We start from the raw sequence: 23806 nt of genomic DNA on the forward strand, positions 1-23806 counted from the left end.
GGAGAGGTACACTACAATCCCACGTAATTGTCAAAGGGGCATGATCAGACCATGTGATAGGGAGAATATTTGCACCTCTAACCTGTTGGAGGGACCATTTATCCATTAGAGCAAGGTCGATCCTGGAATATGATCCATGAACCCGAGAGAGAAAGGTGTAATCACAGGTCGTAGGGTGCATTGCCCGCCAAACATCATACAGACCATACTCCAGAATCGACCGGCCAAAAGCCCCCGATACACCAGCAGGGTCAGTAGTGGTGCCACCTCCTATATTATTCGATTTATCCATACAAGGGTCTAGAACTAAATTAAAATCGCAGAGTAAAATAATCTGACCTGAACACACTCTCTGGGTAACTCTGAAAAATTTCCTGATGAATGACAATTGACCAGTATTTGGGGCATATACAGAAGCTATAGTAACTGCTTTAACCTCCAGCTCTCCCATCAAGACAAGATATCTACCCAAGGGGTCTGCTCCTTGGGATTTTAAAACAAAATTACAGTTGCGGTGAAAAAGAATTGCCACTCCCCTCTTCTTTGTGGGACCTGATGCAAAATAACCATATGGATAATGAGGGTCAGAAAAAGCGGGAGAGGCATCCTTAGCAAAATGGGTTTCCTGAATCGCTATTACATCCATTTTGTGAGTTCTAAAATAGCGGAGGGCAATATTACGTTTCTGAGGGGAATTTAAACCCTTAGTATTGATAGACATAAGATTCACCATTTTAACAAATCTAAAGACATGCGTAAACAGAGAAAGAACATCCTATCTGTCCTGGGTTGATCAACATTGGCATAAAAATACAAAAAAAGGTAAGCAATATAGAGCCTGTAAATTGGGTCAAAAAAGAAAAAAAAAAGAAAATAGAAAATAGTATGAATAGAAATGACTCCACGGCGGGAGTCACAGGGGCCACTAAACAGAGTGGCGAAAATGGTAGAACCACGGGGGTAGTGACACGTTTCCCACCACCAGGGAACAAAATAACAAATAACACTCAAAAGTAACATAGCAAACACACACCAAATATCTGAAAAAACGAGTACCACTTAAAAGATATAAGGAAAAACAAAAAGATAAGACTTTTTTAGCAATAATAGACATAGAAAATGGTACTAAAGCATATACACCTTACATCAATCAATATTGAAAATAAATAAAATTTAGAAGATAGTTATAATCTATAACTGTGCAACATATAGAAAAAACAATTGGAGTTTCAAAAACTGCCTAAACCAGAAAACTTCAATAAAGTGTCCAGCGACCACGATACAGGAAACATCCTAAACATGGACACAAGGACTAAATTAAGATAAAGGAATGCAGATCATAAAACAGTCAACCGTTTTTGCCTGCTAAGAGCCAATCAGAACTGATTGTAGGAATATGATCAGTAGATTTCGTAGTGAATGGGATCCGCCAGAGGTCCAGAGCCTTCATACCGTCTTCCGGGGAGTATAGCACTTTTGTAGATCCATCGTAAGTGACAATAAGTTTTGTTGGAAACCCCCATCTATATTGTATTCGAGCTTGACGTAAAGCTGATGTGATGCTAGAGAAGGATCTTCTTTTATTTAACGTAGTTGGGGAGAGATCACCAAAAATGTGTAAGTTTCCCAATACATCGGAGGAAGACCCAGCCTCTCTAGATATTCGAAGTAGACGCTCCTTCACGTGGAAATAGTGCATCCTCATAATAGTGTCTCGCGGAGAGGCTTCAGGGGCATTGTGAGCTTTAGGGAGACGATGGATACGGTCTAAAAGAAATTGTGAAGAAGGCATGTCTGGGATTAGTTTCTGGAATAGGGTCACAGCAAACTCGGGAAGCTCCGAAAACTGTATCGACTCCGGAATTCCACGGATTTTAAGGTTATTTCTGCGAGCCCTGTCTTCAAGGTCAGCCATTTTGTCCCGAAGTGCAGAGAGTTCCGCTTGGGTAGTTTCGTGAGCGGATATTAAGTCATTGTGGGAGGCGACTACTTCTCCCATCTTATTTTCGAGAAGGTCCGTACGACCACCTAGTTCAGCAACATCATGCTTCAATTCCCCAACAGTAGAAGATAATTCAGCTGTGATATCTTTCTTAAGATCACCTAAGAGCTGCAGCATGCGCCGCACAGTGATAGGTTCATCCATAGAAGCATCATCTGAGGGAGCATGTGTGGATGAAGCTGAAGGGGAAGAAGCAGGTTTTATCTTGTGACATTCGCGGTCGTGGAGATTGTACGGAGTCTTTCGGCAGTGGGGGGGGTCGCAGATGCAGACTTGAAAAAACTCACCGGAGGGATACCTTTAGCTGGTTTAGGAGTCTTCTTAGGCCCCATGTTTACTGGATATGACCAATTGAAAAGATAGCTTCTAAGTAATCTCTGAAAAAATGGGGATATGCTATGCGGTGTGTAGTTGCGGTGGTGGTGGGAAAATATTCACATTAGAATATTATCACTTCCATGTGGGGATATTGGAGTATAGGAAATTCCTTTTGAAGCAATATATCACACTAGCCACACGATGGCAGTAGAATGTCACTGTTGGAGACCATTAAATATCACATACACTCATAGCCATATAGCAAAAATGGAGAATAAAAAAAAAAGGAGTATTGACGGTTATTCACAGCAAAATTATAGTAGGATGGAAACTCAAATGTAAAACAGAGGGCGCAGAATTGAGAGTTGAGAGAGCAAAAACACAGATGAATGTTCCAATTTAGCTGTGGTCAGTGAAGAGAGTATGCTACATATGTCTCAGGAACTATGAGAGCACCACTCTGCCCTCAGGCACCTAGCCCAGCAAAGGAGGGAGAGCAAAGACCCCAGGCCAGCTGACAGGTCACTCACCGCGGGTATAGCAGAGAGGGATGTGGGGAGCAGCGCTCACAGAGCCGGATCCCATCTTCCAAAATGGCGGCCGCCAACGGAGCAGCAACAGGAATGCTCCTAACAGGTGAGCAGGCAGCCGTGGAGCAGTGCGGGGAAGCACCGATATCGCACCCGGGAAGGCCACTCGGCAGGCAGGGAAGGGAGATGACCCCGCTTGAGATCTTCTGCGAGGACGCGGAAACGCCGCGTATGAGGCCACCGGGGAGTCCCGCAAATTGAGGCCGCGGCTTCTGTCAATGTAGTAGGCCCCACAAGCGGGAGCATCGGGATGCGGTCCAGAGACACCACTCTACGTTCAGAGGTACAGGTGGATGCCAGGGCAGAGGGCTGCTGTATACTATCCCCAAAAGGAGCCGATTTGCCCTGTATTTGTGCTTTTAAAAGCAGGAGCTCCTGTCTCCTGCTTCCTCCACTTTCAGCAGCTAGGCCACGCCCCCCTTCCCTTGGTCTTTTGACCATCCTCTGATGCGTACCTATACCTGGGAGTATCAGTAGTAAAATGAGTGTGTGCGTCTTTTATGACTCTTAATGTGATTAAAACCATATCCCTTATGATCATGAGTTTTAAAATAGGAGTGGAGTCTACCAATATGACCCCGGCAGTACCCCTAGGATAACACTCCACACCGTCCTCATCAGTCACCAGTCCTTCTCAGCTCCTATTTACTATAAAAAATTTAAAAATGGAAAAAAAAATAACTTTCCCAATCAATGGATACACAGAGACTTGATCACCAACAGCCATCTTTCCTTTTCTTTGTTCACAACCCGCAGAACACTACTAATAATGTCCCCGATTCTGTGAACCTTATCTTGGCCTGAACTGTGACTTTGATCAGGCCCATCATCAAATAAGTTTATTAAATTTAAATCACAGTCAATTTCTTTATCTGCATCTTCTTTGGCTTTAACTGACCTCACCGCCAGGTCGGCAACCTTCTTGCAGTGAGATTTTGTGAATCCAATTGTCCTTTTCTGCCACATCGAGGCTGTTAGCAGAACCTGGAACGGGCCTTGCCAGCGATCTATGAGACAACCAGAACATAAGAAATTTCTCACCATTACATAGTCTCCAGACTGGACTCCATGACAAGGTTCTTCTGGGAGTCTCTTCATAAGCTTTCCTTGCTTTTCTTCAGATGCTGTGAGAATTGTATAACATAGTCCGTAGTTAAATCATATAACAGTGACAAGTCTGTTGCTGGACTTACAATAAGGATAGGCAGTTTGAAAAAAAAAAACGAAAAAAAATAGCTCAAAAGGCACAGGGTAAGTGATCGCTTTGGAGTGGTGTGGATGCTATACAAAACTAGAGGTAAAAGCCCCCAGTCAACTTATGGTAGTCTCCATACCCACCTCATCTAACTTGTACTCAATGTTAGCGTTTACACATTCAATTTTGTTTTTTTTTATAAACCCATATATTGACATATTGCTTGTAATACCTTCCCTGTAAAATGTGTACCTCTGTCACCTTCAACAACACATGGGATACGATATTATATCTGGAAACATAAATAACTGCACAATTTCTTATCTGTGAATGATGCTGCACATGATGTAGGATTTCTGTGACAACATCCGGAAACTGTGAAGTCCTCACAAACAATAAATGGTCACATAAACACAAGGTATCCAGGACACACTGAACCTGCTAATGATAGTGAGATTAGTTGCAGGAAGGACATGAATATCAGTAATAATCATCAATTGTATCAGCTGAATCAGATCTAACAGTTCACTTCTGGGGAATAGTCATAAACAAATTGTTGAATAGAATAAACAGGCATAACTATAGCAGTAAGCTTAGACATTTAAGTTAGCTTCAGAGACAATAGTCTGTGAGGTACAAATCTTGGTATTATTGATTAAAATAAGCAAGCATAGAGAAAGCAATGAGCTTAAGCGTTACATCAACATTGTCATCACCAGAGACAGGAGTCTCTGGGGTTCAAATCTTGAAAAAAAATAAAAATAAATAAAAATTAAAAATCAGTATTGTCATCACCAGAGACAGGAGTCTCTGGGGTTCAAATCTTGGAAAAAAACAAAACAAAAAACAAAATAAAAAAAACAAAAAAAGGGGGGTCAGCTGGGCCAGCTGTGAGAGCCGGGGGCGCTGCCGGTGCTGTTGGCTGACTGCCACCTTGTTCCACCTGCCGTTGCCGTATTGCCAGACATTGCAAATACTTAACCCTATTCTTCACCAACCTAGTCAAAATAATTGTTGCTTTCAAAGCATCCAGAACATATTGGTTAAATGTGCCAGCCATGGGGAAATGACCAGAGGTCCATTCAATCATCCCACTCCACCCTGCAACAAACCTCACACTCTCATCTCCGTACTTGTCTTTCATAACCGCATACATACTGGTCATTCCTAATCACATATATATATATATTTTTTAAATGACTACCCTCTTAACTCTTGGCAACTCACTCGATGCCATATTAAAAAAAGTCTTTCTCTCGCTCTGCTGCAAAAATAAAACTGCATTTTTTATTCTCAAACAGCCAATCTCTATGACCCTGAAACGGGAACACTCTTCCAGCTCCTCAAATAAGCTTTTACACTTGCAATGAGAAACTTAATTCTTTCTTAAGTACAAGTTTTGTTAGTGGGATACCTTTACAATTTCATGGTAAACTACCCTGGAAACAATTTTCCGTTTCACCAAACCAATTCCTTCTCACCTTCATTTAAACAACCATTACCATCCAGGTGCATCACGCGCCATTCTCCCCATACTCTGTAGCTTATCAAGCTACAATCCACCTCTTCACCCTCAAATCACTTACTCTTACCCTCTTATAACTTACAAGAACCAACTCCAATCCCATACATGTACTAGACAATGTTGCCTTTTAAAAATCAAATGAGACTAACTGTTTCTTTCACTTTAAAATTGTGACACGTCTGTCAAAATGAAAACCCAAAAAACTTTACCCTCGTGTTACCTGTCTTTCGTTATCAGGTCAACACCTCTCATGTACAATCTGACCTCGTTAACAGATTTGTACCTCAGTTACCTGGTGCCTCCCCTGTCCCCGTTATCAGGGTTCTGCACACCTGTTACACCTGTGACTATACGTATACCTTGTGCACCTGCCCTCGTTATCAGATTTAGCACTTTTACATCAATATTATCTTGTTCTTAAATATCTGCAGATCAATTTTACACTATCTAGCCACGTGGACTTCTCTTCTTTGTTTATAATATTACCCAGCAATTCACATAACCAGATTTATGCCTCTCTACTCCACTTCTATGTAAGGCATACTACAGGGGAAAATGGGAAAAGTTAGCTCAGCAAATGCCTCTCGTCCTAACCCCCTGCTGACACTTAATTTTTATAACCACAAAACCAACCATCAAAAAAACTCAACAATACTGCCCCTAATTTCTGGGAAAAATGACTCAAATACAATTTCAAATTTCTGGAAACCAGAAAACAAACAACAATTTTGAACTGCTTCTGTCGGAACCCAAGTCCAAAAACCGAATCAAATGACAAATCACTCTCTAACAACACTATTGGATCAAAATCCTCAAACCTCAATTTAAAAAAAACAAAAAACAAAACAACATTGCATGTGTCATAAAATATTAGGAAAAACTCATCTATGGTAATCAAATCCCTAACTAACTCTAGCACAGCAACATATGCACAATTAAGACACATCAGAGGTCCCTGTCAATGGGGCTGTCAATGAAAGAGAAAGACAGAAGAATGAGGAAAGGTAAAAGACAGTATGCACAACCTTTTCTTTTTTTTTTTAAGAAAAAAAAAAATATAGTTCACTCACACAAGTTGCATACACTGCTGTCTCCGATTTTTTTTTTTATAGGGTCTTTTTTTTTTTTTTTGACACAAGACCCTAATCTAACCCCAACTCCAAGCGGAAGCCGTAAGCGATACTTGGGTGGGCTTCTTGCCAGACTCTGCCACCGTGAAGGTCAGCCAATTACCCAACCATACGTCATTGAACCAATCATACGTCACTCTTTCATACAGAGCAGGGAAGGAAGAAAAAATGAAGAAGAAAAAAAACTGGTTTGCGCAAAAAAAAATTTCATTTCTCAGAGAGAGCAGAAAAAGAAAATAGAAAGTATCAATAAAACTTCTTAACAAAACATCAATCTACCAATAATTTCAGAAATAGATATCTCAACTAACAAAAATGCCAAGATAATTACTGAACTTGCAAATTTAAAAATCCTCTCTATTCTACACACAACATATTTTAGTGTACGGGGAAGGAGAAAAAAAAATCCTCAGCAAATACCATTTACTTTCCCTATCTATTGGGCACACTGCCCAGAACAGAAAAGGAGGGGAGAAATCTCTCCTCCTAACACCATTTCTCCAAAATACAAAACTTTCTTATACAAACTACACAATGGAGAAAAACCTTATTTTGAGAAACAAATCCTACCAAAACAAAACAAATCCCAAACAATCAATACAGCGCAATTAACTTAACCATCATATCAATGACTGAAGGAGAGAGAAAAACAAAAACTGCAACTTTAAAATAAATGACAATGTTTTACTTCAAAAGCAAATCAATTCTATATGTATTATGGTATTATTGTCAAAGCAGACTTACAACATAAAAAAAATTAGTTCAGCAACAGTAACAAAATGATTATTTGCAATGCCTAGCATAGACTCCCAAGGTGACAGTCAGCTCATGTTTATACTTACAGCCCAGCGCCCCGCAACTCTCTCGACCTACGATCTCTCCTGCTCAACCCGACTGACCTCTCCCCTTTTTGATCAATCTTTTATACTTTTTCCTCTCTGCTACTGACATATTCTAAAATGACGAATATTAATTAATTCAATATTCATGCGCACTAAACATTTCACTAATTATATATTTTAATCATAACAAAACCCACAATCTCCTTTCTATGTTCTCAAAATACTGGTGACCGCATATAGGCCAAGGCTATCCTGATTGGCTCCCTTCTTGCTTAGCCAGATCTGAGACCTCCTGTCTCCTAGTCTGTTCATACTCAACTAACCCATTATTCTGTCTTGCTAGAGAAGAAATGATTTTGATCAGTTCTAATTTATATACCTATTTCTGTAATAACATTTATACCTTTAGATTATACAATATTAAACAATAATAACTGTTGCTTCAGACACACACCTGCCTATTTTAGAGAGAGGGTAAACCTCATCTCTAGGCCTGCGGCCATTCGACACATGACGGTCCTCCGCAACTTACAACTAATATATATTCTGAATCATTTCTATGTACTCTTAATTGAAATGAAAATAATGAAAGACATACGCATGCATATATTTGTGAATTGCTGAAGGAATATGTACGGTCACATATTCTGGCGTTATCATAGGTGACAGGGTGAGTGTGTGGAGACAGGTCTGGTAGGTGACAGGGTGAGTGTACAGGGACAGGTCTGGTAGGTGACAGGGTGAGTGTGTGGAGACAGGTCTGGTAGGTGACAGGGTGAGTGTACAGGGACAGGTCTGGTAGGTGACAGGGTGAGTGTGCGGGGACAGGTATGGTAGGTGACAGGATGAGTGTGTGGGGACAGGTATGGTAGGTGACAGGGTGAGTGTGCGGGGACAGGTATGGTAGGTGACAGGATGAGTGTGTGGAGACAGGTCTGGTAGGTGACAGGGTGAGTGTGTGGAGACAGGTCTGGTAGATGACAGGGTGAGTGTACAGGGACAGGTCTGGTAGGTGACAGGGTGAGTGTACAGACCAGGTCTGGTAGGTGACAGGGTGAGTGTTCAGGGACAGGTCTGGTAAGTGACAGGGTGAGTGTGTGGAAAAAGGTCTGGTAGGTGACAGGGTGAGTGTGTGGAGAAAGGTCTGGTAGGTGACAGGGTGAGTGTACAGGGACAGGTATGGTAGGTGACAGGGTGAGTGTGCTGGGACAGGTATGGTAGGTGACAGGGTGAGTGTGCTGGGACAGGTATGGTAGGTGACAGGGTGAGTGTGTGGAGAAAGGTCTGGTAGGTGACAGGGTGAGTGTGTGGAGACAGGTCTGGTAGGTGACAGGCTGAGTGTACAGGGACAGGTCTGGTAGGTGACAGGGTGAGTGTGTGGGGACAGGTCTGGTAGGTGACAGGGTGAGTGTGTGTAGACAGGTCTGGTAGGTGACAGGGTGAGTGTGTGTGGACAGGTCTGGTAGGTGACAGGATGAGTGTGTGGGGACAGGTCTGGTAGGTGACAGGATGAGTGTGTGGAGACAGGTCTGGTAGGTGACAGGGTGAGTGTGTGGAGACAGGTCTGGTAGGTGACAAGGTGAGTGTGTGGAGACAGGTCTGGTAGGTGACAGGGTGAGTGTGTGGGGACAGGTCTGGTAGGTGACAGGATGAGTGTGCGAGGACAGGTCTGGTAGGTGACAGGGTGAGTGTGTGGGGACAGGTCTGGTAGGTGACAGGGTGAGTGTGGGGGGACAGGTCTGGTAGGTGACAGGGTGAGTGTGTGGAGACAGGTCTGGTAGGTGACAGGGTGAGTGTGTGGGGACAGGTCTGGTAGGTGACAGGGTGAGTGTGGGGGGACAGGTCTGGTAGGTGACAGGATGAGTGTGTGGAGACAGGTCTGGTAGGTGACAGGGTGAGTGTACAGGGACAGGTCTGGTAGGTGACAGAGTGAGTGTACAGGGACAGGTCTGGTAGGTGACAGGGTGAGTGTGTGGAGACAGGTCTGGTAGGTGACAGGGTGAGTGTACAGGGACAGGTCTGGTAGGTGACAGGGTGAGTGTGTGGAGACAGGTCTGGTAGGTGACAGGGTGAGTGTACAGGGACAGGTCTGGTAGGTGACAGGGTGAGTGTGCGGGGACAGGTATGGTAGGTGACAGGATGAGTGTGTGGGGACAGGTATGGTAGGTGACAGGGTGAGTGTGCGGGGACAGGTATGGTAGGTGACAGGATGAGTGTGTGGAGACAGGTCTGGTAGGTGACAGGGTGAGTGTGTGGAGACAGGTCTGGTAGATGACAGGGTGAGTGTACAGGGACAGGTCTGGTAGGTGACAGGGTGAGTGTACAGACCAGGTCTGGTAGGTGACAGGGTGAGTGTTCAGGGACAGGTCTGGTAAGTGACAGGGTGAGTGTGTGGAAAAAGGTCTGGTAGGTGACAGGGTGAGTGTGTGGAGAAAGGTCTGGTAGGTGACAGGGTGAGTGTACAGGGACAGGTATGGTAGGTGACAGGGTGAGTGTGCTGGGACAGGTATGGTAGGTGACAGGGTGAGTGTGCTGGGACAGGTATGGTAGGTGACAGGGTGAGTGTGTGGAGAAAGGTCTGGTAGGTGACAGGGTGAGTGTGTGGAGACAGGTCTGGTAGGTGACAGGCTGAGTGTACAGGGACAGGTCTGGTAGGTGACAGGGTGAGTGTGTGGGGACAGGTCTGGTAGGTGACAGGGTGAGTGTGTGTAAACAGGTCTGGTAGGTGACAGGGTGAGTGTGTGTGGACAGGTCTGGTAGGTGACAGGATGAGTGTGTGGGGACAGGTCTGGTAGGTGACAGGATGAGTGTGTGGAGACAGGTCTGGTAGGTGACAGGGTGAGTGTGTGGAGACAGGTCTGGTAGGTGACAAGGTGAGTGTGTGGAGACAGGTCTGGTAGGTGACAGGGTGAGTGTGTGGGGACAGGTCTGGTAGGTGACAGGATGAGTGTGCGAGGACAGGTCTGGTAGGTGACAGGGTGAGTGTGTGGGGACAGGTCTGGTAGGTGACAGGATGAGTGTGGGGGGACAGGTCTGGTAGGTGACAGGGTGAGTGTGGAGACAGGTCTGGTAGGTGACAGGGTGAGTGTGTGGGGACAGGTCTGGTAGGTGACAGGGTGAGTGTGGGGGGACAGGTCTGGTAGGTGACAGGATGAGTGTGTGGAGACAGGTCTGGTAGGTGACAGGGTGAGTGTACAGGGACAGGTCTGGTAGGTGACAGAGTGAGTGTACAGGAACAGGTCTGGTAGGTGACAGGGTGAGTGTGCGGGGACAGGTCTGGTAGGTGACAGGATGAGTGTGTGGAGACAGGTCTGGTAGGTGACAGGGTAAGTGTGCGGGGACAGGTCTGGTAGGTGACAGGGTGAGTGTACGGGGACAGGTCTGGTAGGTGACAGGGTGAGTGTACGGGGACAGGTCTGGTAGGTGATAGCATAAGTGTTTGTGGGGCATATCTTGTGGGTGACAGAGTCTGTAGGCAGATCTACCCTCCCCCCCTTCAATGTTATTCTCTCACAGCACTCCCCCACTTCAATGCACTCTTCACCACATCACACAACACTCCCCCCCACCTTCCTTCAGTATTCACTACATCTGATCACAGCACCCCAACCATTCCTTCAATATTCACCTCACATCGCTCCCCCCTTCAATTTTTAACACATCACAGTGCTCCTCAATTACACACCTCACAGCGTTCCTCCCCGCGCGTACACACTTGCTGATTCCGGGAGCGGGGACCAAACTGCATTCAGCAGCATGGCCCCCACTGACAATATTGCCAGTCGGACCTGCATGCAGGTCTGACAAGCGATGTCGCTGATGATGCAAGGGAGTGTGCATCATCAGCGACATAGCAGGTACACACTCGCCAATGTGTACAATATGTCAACCGACCTCCTGGATTGGACGACATATCGTCTAGTGTGTACTGTGTACCCGGCATAACACTTCTGCAGTAATGCCCCTGGCAGTCTGCCCTGACATGACACTGCTGAAGAAGAGGAGAGCTAATGGAGGCGGCTAGGCTTTCAGACGGCCATTCCGGCCATGATTGGGAGTCTCCCAGACACTCTGTAGGCTTTTATGAAAAGATGGTACAAATAAGCGATGGCCTGATGTTCCCAGCTCGTCGTCTCCATATACAAAATAATCATGGAAAAGCAAATGAATCCTGCACCGTCTCCATAATGGGTGGAAAACACAGTTACTCCTCGGGTCTAAAGGCCCCCATACATCAGCAATTAATTGCATCAATCGTGCAATCGATTGTGTATAAATATCTTTCCCTTTTTCAATCGATTGTGGCAATTCTGTAATCTGCAATCGATTGAAAAAGGGAAAGATTTTTATACATAATCGATTGCAAATTGCACGATTGCTGCAATGAATTGCTGATGTATGGGGGCCTTAAGGTGTGGTGCTACAGAGGTGTCAAGTATATCCCATATAGCTGTTCTTAGTAATAACTTGGATTTGCTCACGGTCTAATGATACACACAGCCTGCAAGCAATAGACTAATAACCGTTGTAATTCCTACACCGTTCCCCTGATTTGGATGTAATTACCCTCAAATTAAATCTGAAAGTCTGCAGTTAAAGCACATCTTGTTTGTTTCATTTCAAAGCCATTGTGGTGGTGAATAGAGGCCAAAATATGAAAATTCTGTCAATGTCCCAATATTTATGAACCTGACTGTACATCCTGGGGATGCTCAATATGTGCAGGTAACCCCCATCCCCTCCCCCCCCCCCAAACAGGTGTTTTCAGGGGATTTCCCACAATTTTTTTTTAATAGATACGTCCTAAATCTGCTCAGTTGCATGTGATGGGCACAGGGAAAACCAGGCAAATGATAACGAGCATGTATTCTAATGGGAGATTATAATCTGCATCTAATCTGTATGTTTGCATGTTCTGTTTTCATTTTTTGTTCATGTGCTGACACATGCATGTGCTACCCGTGTGCTGCCCATGTGCTACCCGTGTGCAGGGAGAAATGTAACCTCAACTATTATTTTATAAATCTGTTTATTATTACAAAAGAATTACAAAATCTAAAAAACAAATACACAAGGAGGCAAATACATGCACAACAATCAGCGACATATAAATCTACAGCGTAAGTGGCCAAAGAGATTGATCTAGCCGAAAACATCATGTTCTGGATACTGATTGTTCCATGAGGCTCACCTTATAAATCAGATTATCAGGGTAAAAAAAGTGGGTTGGGTATTTGAATCATTCGCTACAATCAAATGAATCTAGATAAGTCTGCATTTTATTTCTAAGAAAAAAAAAAGCTTGTCCCGTAAGATTCAAAATACTTGGGAAGACTGAGACAGGTACAGATGGGCAGCACAGATGGTGTAATGGTAGCATTACTGCCTCACAGCACTGAGGTCGTTGGTTCGATACCCACTACAGCCCTAACTGTGTGGAGTTTGTATATTCTCCCTGTGCTTGAGGGGTTTCCCCCGGGTGCTCCGGTTTCCTCCCACACTCCAAAAATATACTGGTAGGTTAATTGGCACCCAACAAAATTACCCCTAGTGTGTGTGTATGTGTGTGCGCATGTGGTAGGGAATATAGATTGTAAGCTCCACTGGGGCAGGGATGGATGTGAATGGCTGAATATTCTCTGTAAAGCACTGCAGAATATGTGTGTGCACTATATAAATAACTGGTAATAATAAGGTACATTACTGTAAATAAGAGGAAACATTTTTGTATCCTGTATCTAATCTATCCTTTTACAATATCTATATTTCATTGCTCTATCTCCCCCAAGTGTTGAAAGCAGGTATGACACATCTCTCTCAAACCCAGTGAGATATTTTAATGCGGCTCTAAACTCAAACACAGATAAATATAAAAAGTACAAACCAGCCCATCACTGATTCATGTCGCTCATATATCTCTCACTTCCAATTGGTGGACATATGGAGACAACAACACCCTGTGTACAGTCATTTCTCTTGGCATTCTCCGAACCACAAGTCTTATCTCAGGATAGGTCTGGATCAATCTCATCAGCTCTAGCACCTGGCAAGTAGAGTGGAAGAATTACAGATAGACACTGTAACAATCTCCAGACTTGTTGGACGCAGCAAAGTAATGCCGTATACGAGGATCGGAACACTATATTGTACAGATATTTATCGTACTGATCAGGCGTGCGCGATGGTCATTCATTGCATCATCCCATCTGCTGTTCTGCACAAATGGGATGCTGCAATGAACGACCCGGGGAGGTTACACGCAGCATGTAACCATACATTGCGCCGTCATACGCCGGATTGTGCAGTGTGTACAGCGCGTGTGTGTGTACCCAGCTTAAGATCCGAAATGCAGCTGGAAACTGAAGTACATCTATAAATCTGAAATTATTGCAGATTAGTCTGTAAAAAAGTTCAAAAGTCCTCTTTTTATGTTGATCCTCTTCTACTCGTTCCTCAAAGAGATAGAAAGGAATATACCATTCAATAGATGTAGGTGGGTATAATGGAATTGTAATATTCCTACTTACATCTAGGATTCGGTAGTCCTTCTCCCTCAATTTCCTCTCAGACTTGGTGTAAGCCCTCGAATGTACAATCCTGATCATGCGTACCCGCTGCCAGAGCCGTAACTAAGGTAGTGCGACCAGTGCCATGGCACAGGGCACTGCAGGGCAGGGGGCGCTGTTTGGGCCTGTCAATTTTCGTGTTTATTATCATTCTCACTTGTAGCTTCCTCTTCTGTTGTCCCCAGCATCTCCTGGCCTCCCCTATCTCTTCCCTGGCCCTTCCCCATGAAGCCATTCCCCTTTTTCTGGTGCACTATCTTATGTCCCTATTTAAAAATAGGGGTGTGTGGACACCAATGCTCTCTTTGGCACAGGGCACCAAAAAGTCTAGTTACGGCTCTGCCCGCTGTCACAGGCAGGAGGTCACATCACACACCCGTCGTTGGCCTACTATGCCCACGTGGATGGTAGGGAATGACGTTGGACACTGGCTGATGACGTCAGGGTCCTCTCCGTGAAGGGGAAGTAAGACACTACAGCTAGTGTGTCATGTGACCTCCTCCCTGTGACAGTGGGTACGCATGATCAGGATTGTACATTCAAGGGTTTACACCAAATCTTAGATGTAAGTAGGAATATTACAATTCCATTATACCCACCTACATCTATTGAATGGTATATTACTTTCTTTCTCTATTTGTGGAACGAGTGGAAGAGGATCAACATAAAAAAGAGGACTTTTGAACTTTATTACAGACTAATCTGCAATAATTTCAGATTTACAGATGTATGTATAATCACTGATACCCTAAAGAAAGTTGCGCCTGGTAAATTTTGGTAATGCATGTTTATATATATATGTGGTGGGGATCACATTTTTACTAAGCAGCATTTTCACCTGTGTGTAGCGCAGAATGTTATAATTGTTTTCCACTGAAGTACACCTGACTAGTCTCCCGGGTGTCTGGGAGACTCCCAAATTTCGGGCAGTTCTTCAATAATCCCAGGAGAGTAGACATCATCCCAGATCGCTGGGGAAGTGGGCAGTCCGGGGGTTTCATGATGAGATTTGCGGTGAATTGTGTCATCGTGGCCTCTTAGCGGTGCACAATGCCAGAAATGTACATCAGGGAATGGGTCCACAATTACGTAATTCACTGTGAGTATACTACTTCAGTATTCTATAGCTCTGCCATTGGGTGTCATCTCATCCAGCTATTGCCTATTTCACACCGGTGTATCCTACTGTATGTATTGTGCCAAAGATGGCTGCCTCATCTGGTAACTTCATGGGTAGAATGAATAATCTTTGGAATTTATGACCCAAAATAGCTGCCTCACCTCTGAATTGTGCGACTGCTGCTTGATATACCCTGGTAATTGCAGGAATCAGTGCCAGCTGTGGAAGGGAGAGGTACTGATCATCACACAGGACAAATCCAGGAGGTTAGATCTTGTTTTACATAGAGACCATTATTTTGATCACTTTCTTCAAATGAATAAGCCTATGGTATTGGTAACACTAACTGTTATCGGAGAAAACTGGCAAAAAGTTTACATTACTTACAGGTTCAACTGATTTACTGAGTGTGGGCTGTAGCGAGCATATCTGAGTTGAACTAGGGACAGCCATCGACCATCGATGATTGCCAAACATTGATGGTTAACCACCAATGGTCGATAGCTTTGCCATCGATGGCGGAGAGCCAATGATTCCCAGCCATCGATTACTCAGAGCTCCACAGTGCTTTATTTTTATTTTTTATCTCTGGGGCACAAAGCATAACTCTGCCCCCGCCGTGACTCTTGAAGCCCCGCCCCCAAAATCTGATTAGCCCACTACCCAGGAACTACTAGAACAGGACTGACCATTGGTGGGTGAAATCATTGATAGTTTCCTGTCAATGGTTACATGCCATCAATGTTAGCCACTAATGGTACTCTACTGAACATTGATGGCTAACCCAACAGTGGCCATCCCTGAGTTGAACTTATATTGCAGATCTCTCTTCTCGAGCAGAACCCAAAAACAAACCAGGCCATATCAATCCTGAAGTTGCGCTGGCAATAGCAGCGGTCTACAGAGTGCTTGTTTCCAACAGTGAAGTTTAGCTCCCAACATTTGGCAGGAGGGGAGATGGATGCTCTGTGCGCATCATAAAAAGGCATGGCCTTGTAAGATGGGGGGTGGCTTTGCAGTATAAGGGCGTGGCCACATGGCACTTCCCGCTACTCTCGGGGGACGTGGCCTAATCACGGGAGGTGTATCCACACCCCTCTTAGAAGAAAAAGAACTAAGCACTGAGGTTAGGGGCACTGTGAGACTCTCATCCAGGGGTAAATCCAAGCAAATCGGTGTGATCACTCCCCCCCGACAGGCAGTGGAGAGGATACTGCAGCTGCTACTCAACAGCAGTAGTCTCCCTGGTTCCACTGCAGCCCAGCATACAGCAGCATGTGCTGGGCTCCTGACAGGTAAGGAGCAAGCTAGCAAGCCCGGTTCAGGTAACTAATACCCCGCTCCCCTTTTTCAGCACCCCTGCCTGGTCTATAAAGTAGCTGGAACAGGGGAATCTGGTGAGACCAGTTGCAGGCAGGAGTGTTAAATATACTAGTGATGAGGGCAGAAGAACTTTGGGTTTCTAAAGAAAACAAAAGAGGTGCCGGTACTCGGCACCATCATAAAAAAGCACTGCCCCAGGTCTCTGCATTTATTTTCAAATAGGAGGGGTGTCTTCAAGGATGTCAATGCACCAATCCACTGGGCACAGTCACCCAATGACTGGACAAGCATAACACTGACGATATCCATAAACCATGTCCTCCTTGGTCACCAGGTCTACACCCAATTAAGTCATTATGGGACACATGGGAATGAGACTCCTGCACAATGGCAGGTATTGGTAGACTGATTGCCACTGGGCACACAAGTTGTACTGGCAGACGTGGAGGCCTAACGCCTGATTAAGTGCGTTCTACTGGTGTTTTCATTCGTGTGTCCACTACCTGTACGTGCACTCACCCCAGGTAAAAATCACTCTTGTAGCTTAGCCCTATCAGCAGACGGGTAGGGGTGATGGTACGGGTAAAAATTTCCTGCGCCCGGGCTTCCTTAGGGGCTTGTGGACGCTGTACAGGGGGATGAATGCCCCCCCCCCCTTTTTGGTGGCACACACAGTGGTTTTCATTGATTTTTTCGGAGTGGGCACAGCCATGCACCCAGTATTTGGAGACCTCTCCCCCCATCACTGGGCCCATCATTGCTCTCTATGGCCATGCCTATAAGCAGAAAGACTACTGTTGCTAAATAATCCTTCTCTTATAGTGAGACAATGAGGAAATAAATGACTAACCCGGTCAGTGCACAAGTTGCCTTATCTAAGCTCTGTTTTTTTATTACTATTTTACTAGATCAGATAATTATTATTATCATTTATTTATATGAAACCACAAGCGTTCCTCAGCGCCTTACAAATGCAGTAACTGGCTGGTTGCTTGCAGTATTACAGCACATTATAATGTTAGCAAAATATTGTCTGTTAATTTGCATTTGGCCTCAGCATGCTGATATGTGCACATTTTGAAGCTATGAAATCATTCCCTCACCCCAACCCTCTGTAATACTAGCAAAAATCACACTCAGACTCAGCTGTTCCATCCACAGTGAGAGAGAGCATGCCACACCTTGCCACGCGCAATATGGCTGCCTTCCCCAGGATACGCGTCATGATGACGCAATACAACTGCGCCCGTGTGTTGGGTGTAGAAAGATGGCGGCCAACTTGAACGTGGGGACGGTGATTGAGGCGCTGAAAGTATTGATTACTCCAAAAGGTGAGCAGAGGCTGGGAGAAAGCTGAGGCCGCCTGCAGTCCCCGAGCTGGGGTGGAACTACATCTCCCAGCATGCTACTGGTGTCAGAGCATGCTGGGTCCTGTAGTTCCATAGTAGCCCATAGTCCAGCCCTACTGCTGTTTATCCTGTACACAGATGCATTATTATAATTCAGTGCAAAAAGATGCTGTATGTCTGACCTGGCCTCTGTGTTGTGTGACAGACACCCCCCTGTATAATCACGTGCCATCTATACTAATATACTGTCATATCTTTGCTTTAGGATTTTTCTGGATCTATAAAGTTTGTGTAAAATAAATATTACTGGTCATATAACAGCAAATGAGAGGAAATGGAAACCAGTTTTAGTTAAAAAAGTAAACATTAGAAGAACAAAACGCGGTGGATTGTACAGAGGGGGTGCCCTCCATATTGAAGACGTCACCTGAGCCTAGATAGAGCTGAGATTGTATCATTTATGTAAATCCATTATAGTGTCCTTCACGGAGTACCTGCTTTAGACATGAAGGGTGCAATTCACTTAACCGCAAGGTGCCGGCTTTCCTACCATTTCCCCGGCACCCCGCAGCCACCAGCATCCCAATTTTTCCTTCTATCCCATAGAGGTGTGCAGGAAAATGTGCTGTGTTGTTGTACTTTAATTCTCGAGGGTGAGCGCAGATGAACTTGGTGACCGCTTATCTCTGGGAATAAAATATGGGGCTTAGGGTCTTAAAAGTGAACTGTTGGCATATTTTCTATATCTGGTCACTTCATATTCCACATCTGCACACCTTGCCTGTACTGTGCTTGCACGATAGCGCAGCTGTTCCACCTCTCCAAGCACAAGGTGGGTAGGTTTGGACATCAAAGATCGATAATTCAAATATGTCAGTGTTTGGGGTTTATACTTGGTGCAGTTTCGGTTTGATAGAGGCAATAAGATTTATCGTCTGGATGAATACATTTGCCCCTATGCAGACTTCAGTATTACTTCTCTGCTATTCCCTTTAACATGGCCCATTTAGTATGTACACACACTGTATAGGCTGCCAATACACCTTACATTTGCAGCTCTTGTCATTCAGCACAAAGGTAATATTGTATTACTAGGGTACATACTTGTGCCAGGCATGTGGTGTCTGTGTTCCCGTGCAGCAGTGACAAGGTAATATTGTATTACTAGGGTACATACTTGTGCCAGGCATGTGGTGTCTGTGTTCCCATGCAGCAGTGATAAGGTAATATTGTATTACTAGGGTACATACTTGTGCCAGGCATGTGGTGTCTGTGTTCCCATGCAGCAGTGATAAGGTAAATGACTCCTGTTGCTAATAACCACTCTTTGCTGCGCTTTTAAATGATAACCCTTCACCAGAAGTGGTTCAAGTGCCTCCCAGGCTGCTCAGACAGAGGACCTCATTCAGAGCTGCTCGCAGGTGGCCCGATGGTATGCGTACGTGCATGCTTCGTTCTGTGCATGCGCGAACTACTCTGTGTGATCGCAACCCACTCGCTCGCCCAGCAAAGACAGCCCAGTGAAATGAGTGACAGGAGAGGCTGTTTGTGGGTGGTAACAGGGGCAGGACACTAATAACGGGGGAGTGGTGGTGCGAACGCAGGCGTGCCTGGGTGTTTCAACGCCGTTTTTAAGGCGTGCATAATTAACAGGCAGCGTCACAGTGCACGTCAGATGCCTGTTTTTTACACTGATTTCCTCGCAGTGCTTGCGGTAGGGTAAGGCAACCACAAGCGCTGCGATCGCATCCGACGGTGCTCGATATACCAATGTTTTAATACTTCCTGGAGATGACGTGCACTAGTGGGCGTCTCTACATATGCTAGTGGGTGTCTGCATACACAGAGCGATCGCTCGCACCGCCAAGGTGGGTGTGCTTATGCCTTGGCGAGCGAGCGCTTCCCATGGTGTCACTTTGACAAAGTTGCATACGCTGGATGCGAGCGGCGCTGAATCAGGTCCAGAGTCCCTCACATTACTACTACACCCTTGCTGCGCTCTGTGATGGAAGAAGTTGGTCTTCCGCTCGAATGTGCAGGTTATCAATATTCCAAGCGATTGATTATCTTTAAGAGGGATACGTTCAGCAGCAGTCGGGATGCCGACGCTTACATTACCGGCACGGGAAGCCCGACGCCTGTCAGATACCCAACCCCTTTTCAGATGATGATCGCTATGTATCAATACCAGGTATATACCAAAGATCAATCCGGACCCTACTGATGTCCGACCCTAAATGGGGGGCTACAAGTGCAAGATATGCACGACTGTATATTGCGCCGTTGTGTATATGCGCAGAGTGATAATTGGGCACTAGGACACATCTGTGTGTTGTACACATATGCTGGAGTGCTGGTCTACAACAAGCCAGACGTTTGACGTGAGTTTCACTAGAAAAGAAAAATAATTGTTATTCTTTCTTAGTAACGCATTTAGACTTAGTAGTTAGTAGAATGCGTTACTAAGAAAGAATAAAAATTATTTTTCTTTTCTTGCGAAACTAAGGGCCTCATTCAGACCCGCTCGCAAGCGGGTCGATGGTGGGGGCACTGTGCGTGTGCAAGCCCCGGAGCGAGAGAGATATTCTCCCACTACGGGGCTCGCTACAAAAGGGGCGGCTGTCGATGTTGATCGATGGCTCGCCCCGTTTTGTAGGCATGGTGGGGGGGTGGCCAGACAAACGGAGGCGTTCCTGAAGGAACGCCTGCCGTTTGTAGGCGGCCCTACTGACATCACCAGGGATGTCTGTTAGAGCAGGAAGCTGCCTGGGACTTTCGGTAGACGAGACCCGACCCCAAGGGTCTCGTCGCAAGCCCCGATGGTCTCAACCATCACCAAGTCACTCGCTAAAGCTGTGGGTGGTAACCTACCGCTTAGCGAGCGGCCAGGAGGCCGCCTTTCAAAAGAAAAGCGGCCGCCCTCATTCAGAGCGAGTGCTCGCATTTTGCGAGTGGATCTGAATGAGGTCCTAAGTCCATTTAAACTATTGTTAGGTATTTCTCATTTTCAAACCAAAATAGAATGATTTTTTTTTAGTTACTATGGGGACAATTTAGTCACTAGCGATGGTCAGAAGTTGCCAGCGTTCGGACCGTTTCCTTGTCAACTCACGGCCACAAACTTCACAGATTTTCCTTCTCAGCCCATCAGAGATGTGTCTCTGTAATGTTTGCTCACATCGCTGAGAAATTAATTGTGGTGTTAATGTTAGTATACTAGCTTCTATGTAATACATGAAGTGCCAGTGTATTCTGATCTATATGTGTAATGTATGTATTACAGATGCTGGGTCAGTCGCTCATGGTACCGATGAACAAGCTGCCTTACTCAGTACATTGCAGCTCAATGTGTCCTGCCTGCAGGAGGAGCTTCAAACGGCTCCTAAATGGGAGGAACTACAGATCCTAAGGGCCAGGGTCTCCCGGGTGGCCACATGGCTGGGAGGATGCTCGGAAACACCTGCAGATCCATCATGGAAGTTCACGTCAGAAGCTCTGCTCTTACTCCTGTCTCTCAAGGAGTGTATGACTCAGTTGGCTGCCTCTTTCCAGCCCCCGAAACCCAACCTGAGGACTCCTGAGGCTGCCCCAGCACTTAGCCCAGACACACTTAGCATCGCTCAGCAGAAGACCGTCCAGTCTGTTCTGCAGTTTGTGGTGTCTCTGGGAATCTGCCCATATCTACTACCCGGGATTGGCCTCCCCTTGAAACATCGTTCCACATTTGGAGCCCTCGTGTGCTCAATGGCGTCATGTGACCTGCCCCAAGTTCGTACCCGCAGGCTGTACATCTCTTGCATTGCTCTATTGGAGGTGTCTGGCCATTCCTCACTGGGGACTATACTCTTTACTCAGCATCTTGGGGACCTCATGGCTGGGCTGTGCCAGCTGGGATGCTGCCCGACCAAAGCAAACTGCGATCCGGGCACAGAGGGGAGACTGAAGGTAGAATACATTGCTGGAGCCACCATGGGCGGTGACGGTGTATATGATTACTTTATGTTGTCCGTGTCCTGTTCCCTTGGATCGCATACAACACTGGCCTGGAATGAACAACTCGGCCAAGTTTTTATACTGTTTTAAAATACATTAAATGTTTATATTCTATATCTGTATCGCTCCAACAGCTTTTCTTTTTTTCAAAGAATCTGACGGAGAGCGAGAGGAGCCAATGTAAGGAGGCTCTGAGGGGTCTCCTGGATCAGTTATACCAGCCGCTGGTCATCAGAGAGCTGCTGGTCTTGCAGGGGAGACCCAGACAGGTACATTCTCTATATGACTGTAGTCCGGTCTTATCTAATATAGGGGGTAATGTATCAAGCCATCTACAGAGGAGAAGCTGCTTATTGCAACAAATTAGCATCCACCTATTGTTTTATAGACTCTGACTGATCAATGCTAGCTTGAAGCTGATTGGTTGCCATGGGGAACTTCTCCACTGTTGAAGGTTTGATAGATTCCCACCAGTGTTCTTTCTGTTTAGAGCTGTGTCCAGTTAACCGTTTGCTACTTTAATAGTTTTTTTTTTAGTAACTTTTTCTTTAGTGTGTTTGTTTCTTTTAATTGCTATTTTTTAGAATAGACATTTGTGATGTCTTTTTTTTCATAATAATATCTTATTTGTGGAGTTGCAGTCAGTGGATGATATTTTTTTATTTTGTATTGAGAAAGTATAGTACTCATTCTGACAATTATTTCACTAATGCAATACAGATTCATGTAGTCACACACAAGCCGTCCTAGTTCTGTTTCTGCAAATGCATCCTCAAGGACCTTATTCAATGAGTGTGCTAGAAGCACCAGAGCAGAGAGCAACACCCTAGGCAGGAAAGAATAACCGCACGGGTTGTGACATGCAGGGTGCTAGAAGGAACACTACACTCGCTCAATACATGGGTACATCCCAGTAATGATAGATGTGCACACAGATAAGGTACATCTGGGGGACTAGCCAGGGTTGTACAGAAATTTGCAGCCATTTAATGTGAAAGGTTCCACATTTAACGTTTCCTGGTTGTCTTCATATCCATTTAGGTGCATGTTTCAGGTTTACTTTCTTTATCTTCATTGTCAGGGTTTGTTAATCGTCTTTGGTAAAGAAAGAACACATTAGCTCTATATGACTTGACTGCAGACACTGATCCCTACCCTATTTCCAGGGTCCCCGTCCTTCTGGTGTTGCAGCCATAGTGCAGCGTGCCCCGGCTCCTGCCTGGCTGCGCCGTCTCTGTGGGCAGCTGCTGTCTGAGCGACTTATGAGGCCGCATGGGGTCCAGTCTGTGGTGCGCGGGATCCTAGAAGGAGCTCGAGGTTGGTTTAATATTAGAAATGCTTTATTGCGCTTAAGGGATTACCCGATGCCAGGAACTAGCACAGTGTCTGCAATTACTAATTGCCCAATGCCAGGAACTAGCACAGTGTCTGCAATTACTAATTGCCCGAAGCCAGGAACTAGCACAGTGTCTGCAATCACCAGTTGCCCGATGCCAGGAACTAGCACAGTGTCAGCAATTACTAATTGCCCAATGCCAGGAACTAGCACAGTGTCTGCAATTACTAATTGCCCAATGCCAGGAACTAGCCCAGTGTCAGCAATTGCCCAATGCCAGGAACTAGCACAGTGTCTGCAATTACTAATTGTCCAAAGCCAGGAACTAGCACAGTGTCTGCAATCACCAATTGCCCGAAGCCAGGAACTAGCACAGTGTCTGCAATCACCAGTTGCCCGATGCCAGGAACTAGCACAGTGTCTCTAATCATCAATTGCCCGATGCCAGGAACTAGCACAGTGTCTGCAATCACCAATTGCCCGATGCCAGGAGCTAGCACAGTATAGTCAAGCAGCA

General features: G+C 45.3%; 1 protein-coding gene across 1 annotated transcript in view; it reads left to right on the top strand.

Moving 5' to 3' along the window:
• The window catches only part of LOC148453325 (transport and Golgi organization protein 6 homolog), a 106150-nt gene that overhangs the window by 17830 nt on the left and 64514 nt on the right, over positions 1-23806 (top strand). Inside the window, exons 2-4 of the mRNA XM_088462286.1 lie at positions 21244-21905; positions 22106-22222; positions 23120-23270. Of these exons, the coding sequence (XP_088318412.1) occupies positions 21244-21905; positions 22106-22222; positions 23120-23270 (930 nt within the window). The remainder of the gene's footprint in view (positions 1-21243; positions 21906-22105; positions 22223-23119; positions 23271-23806) is intronic.

Source organism: Taudactylus pleione, unplaced genomic scaffold (assembly GCF_031769625.1).
Source record: "Taudactylus pleione unplaced genomic scaffold, aTauple2 ptg001183l, whole genome shotgun sequence".
Classification (NCBI taxonomy): Eukaryota; Metazoa; Chordata; class Amphibia; order Anura; family Myobatrachidae; genus Taudactylus; species Taudactylus pleione.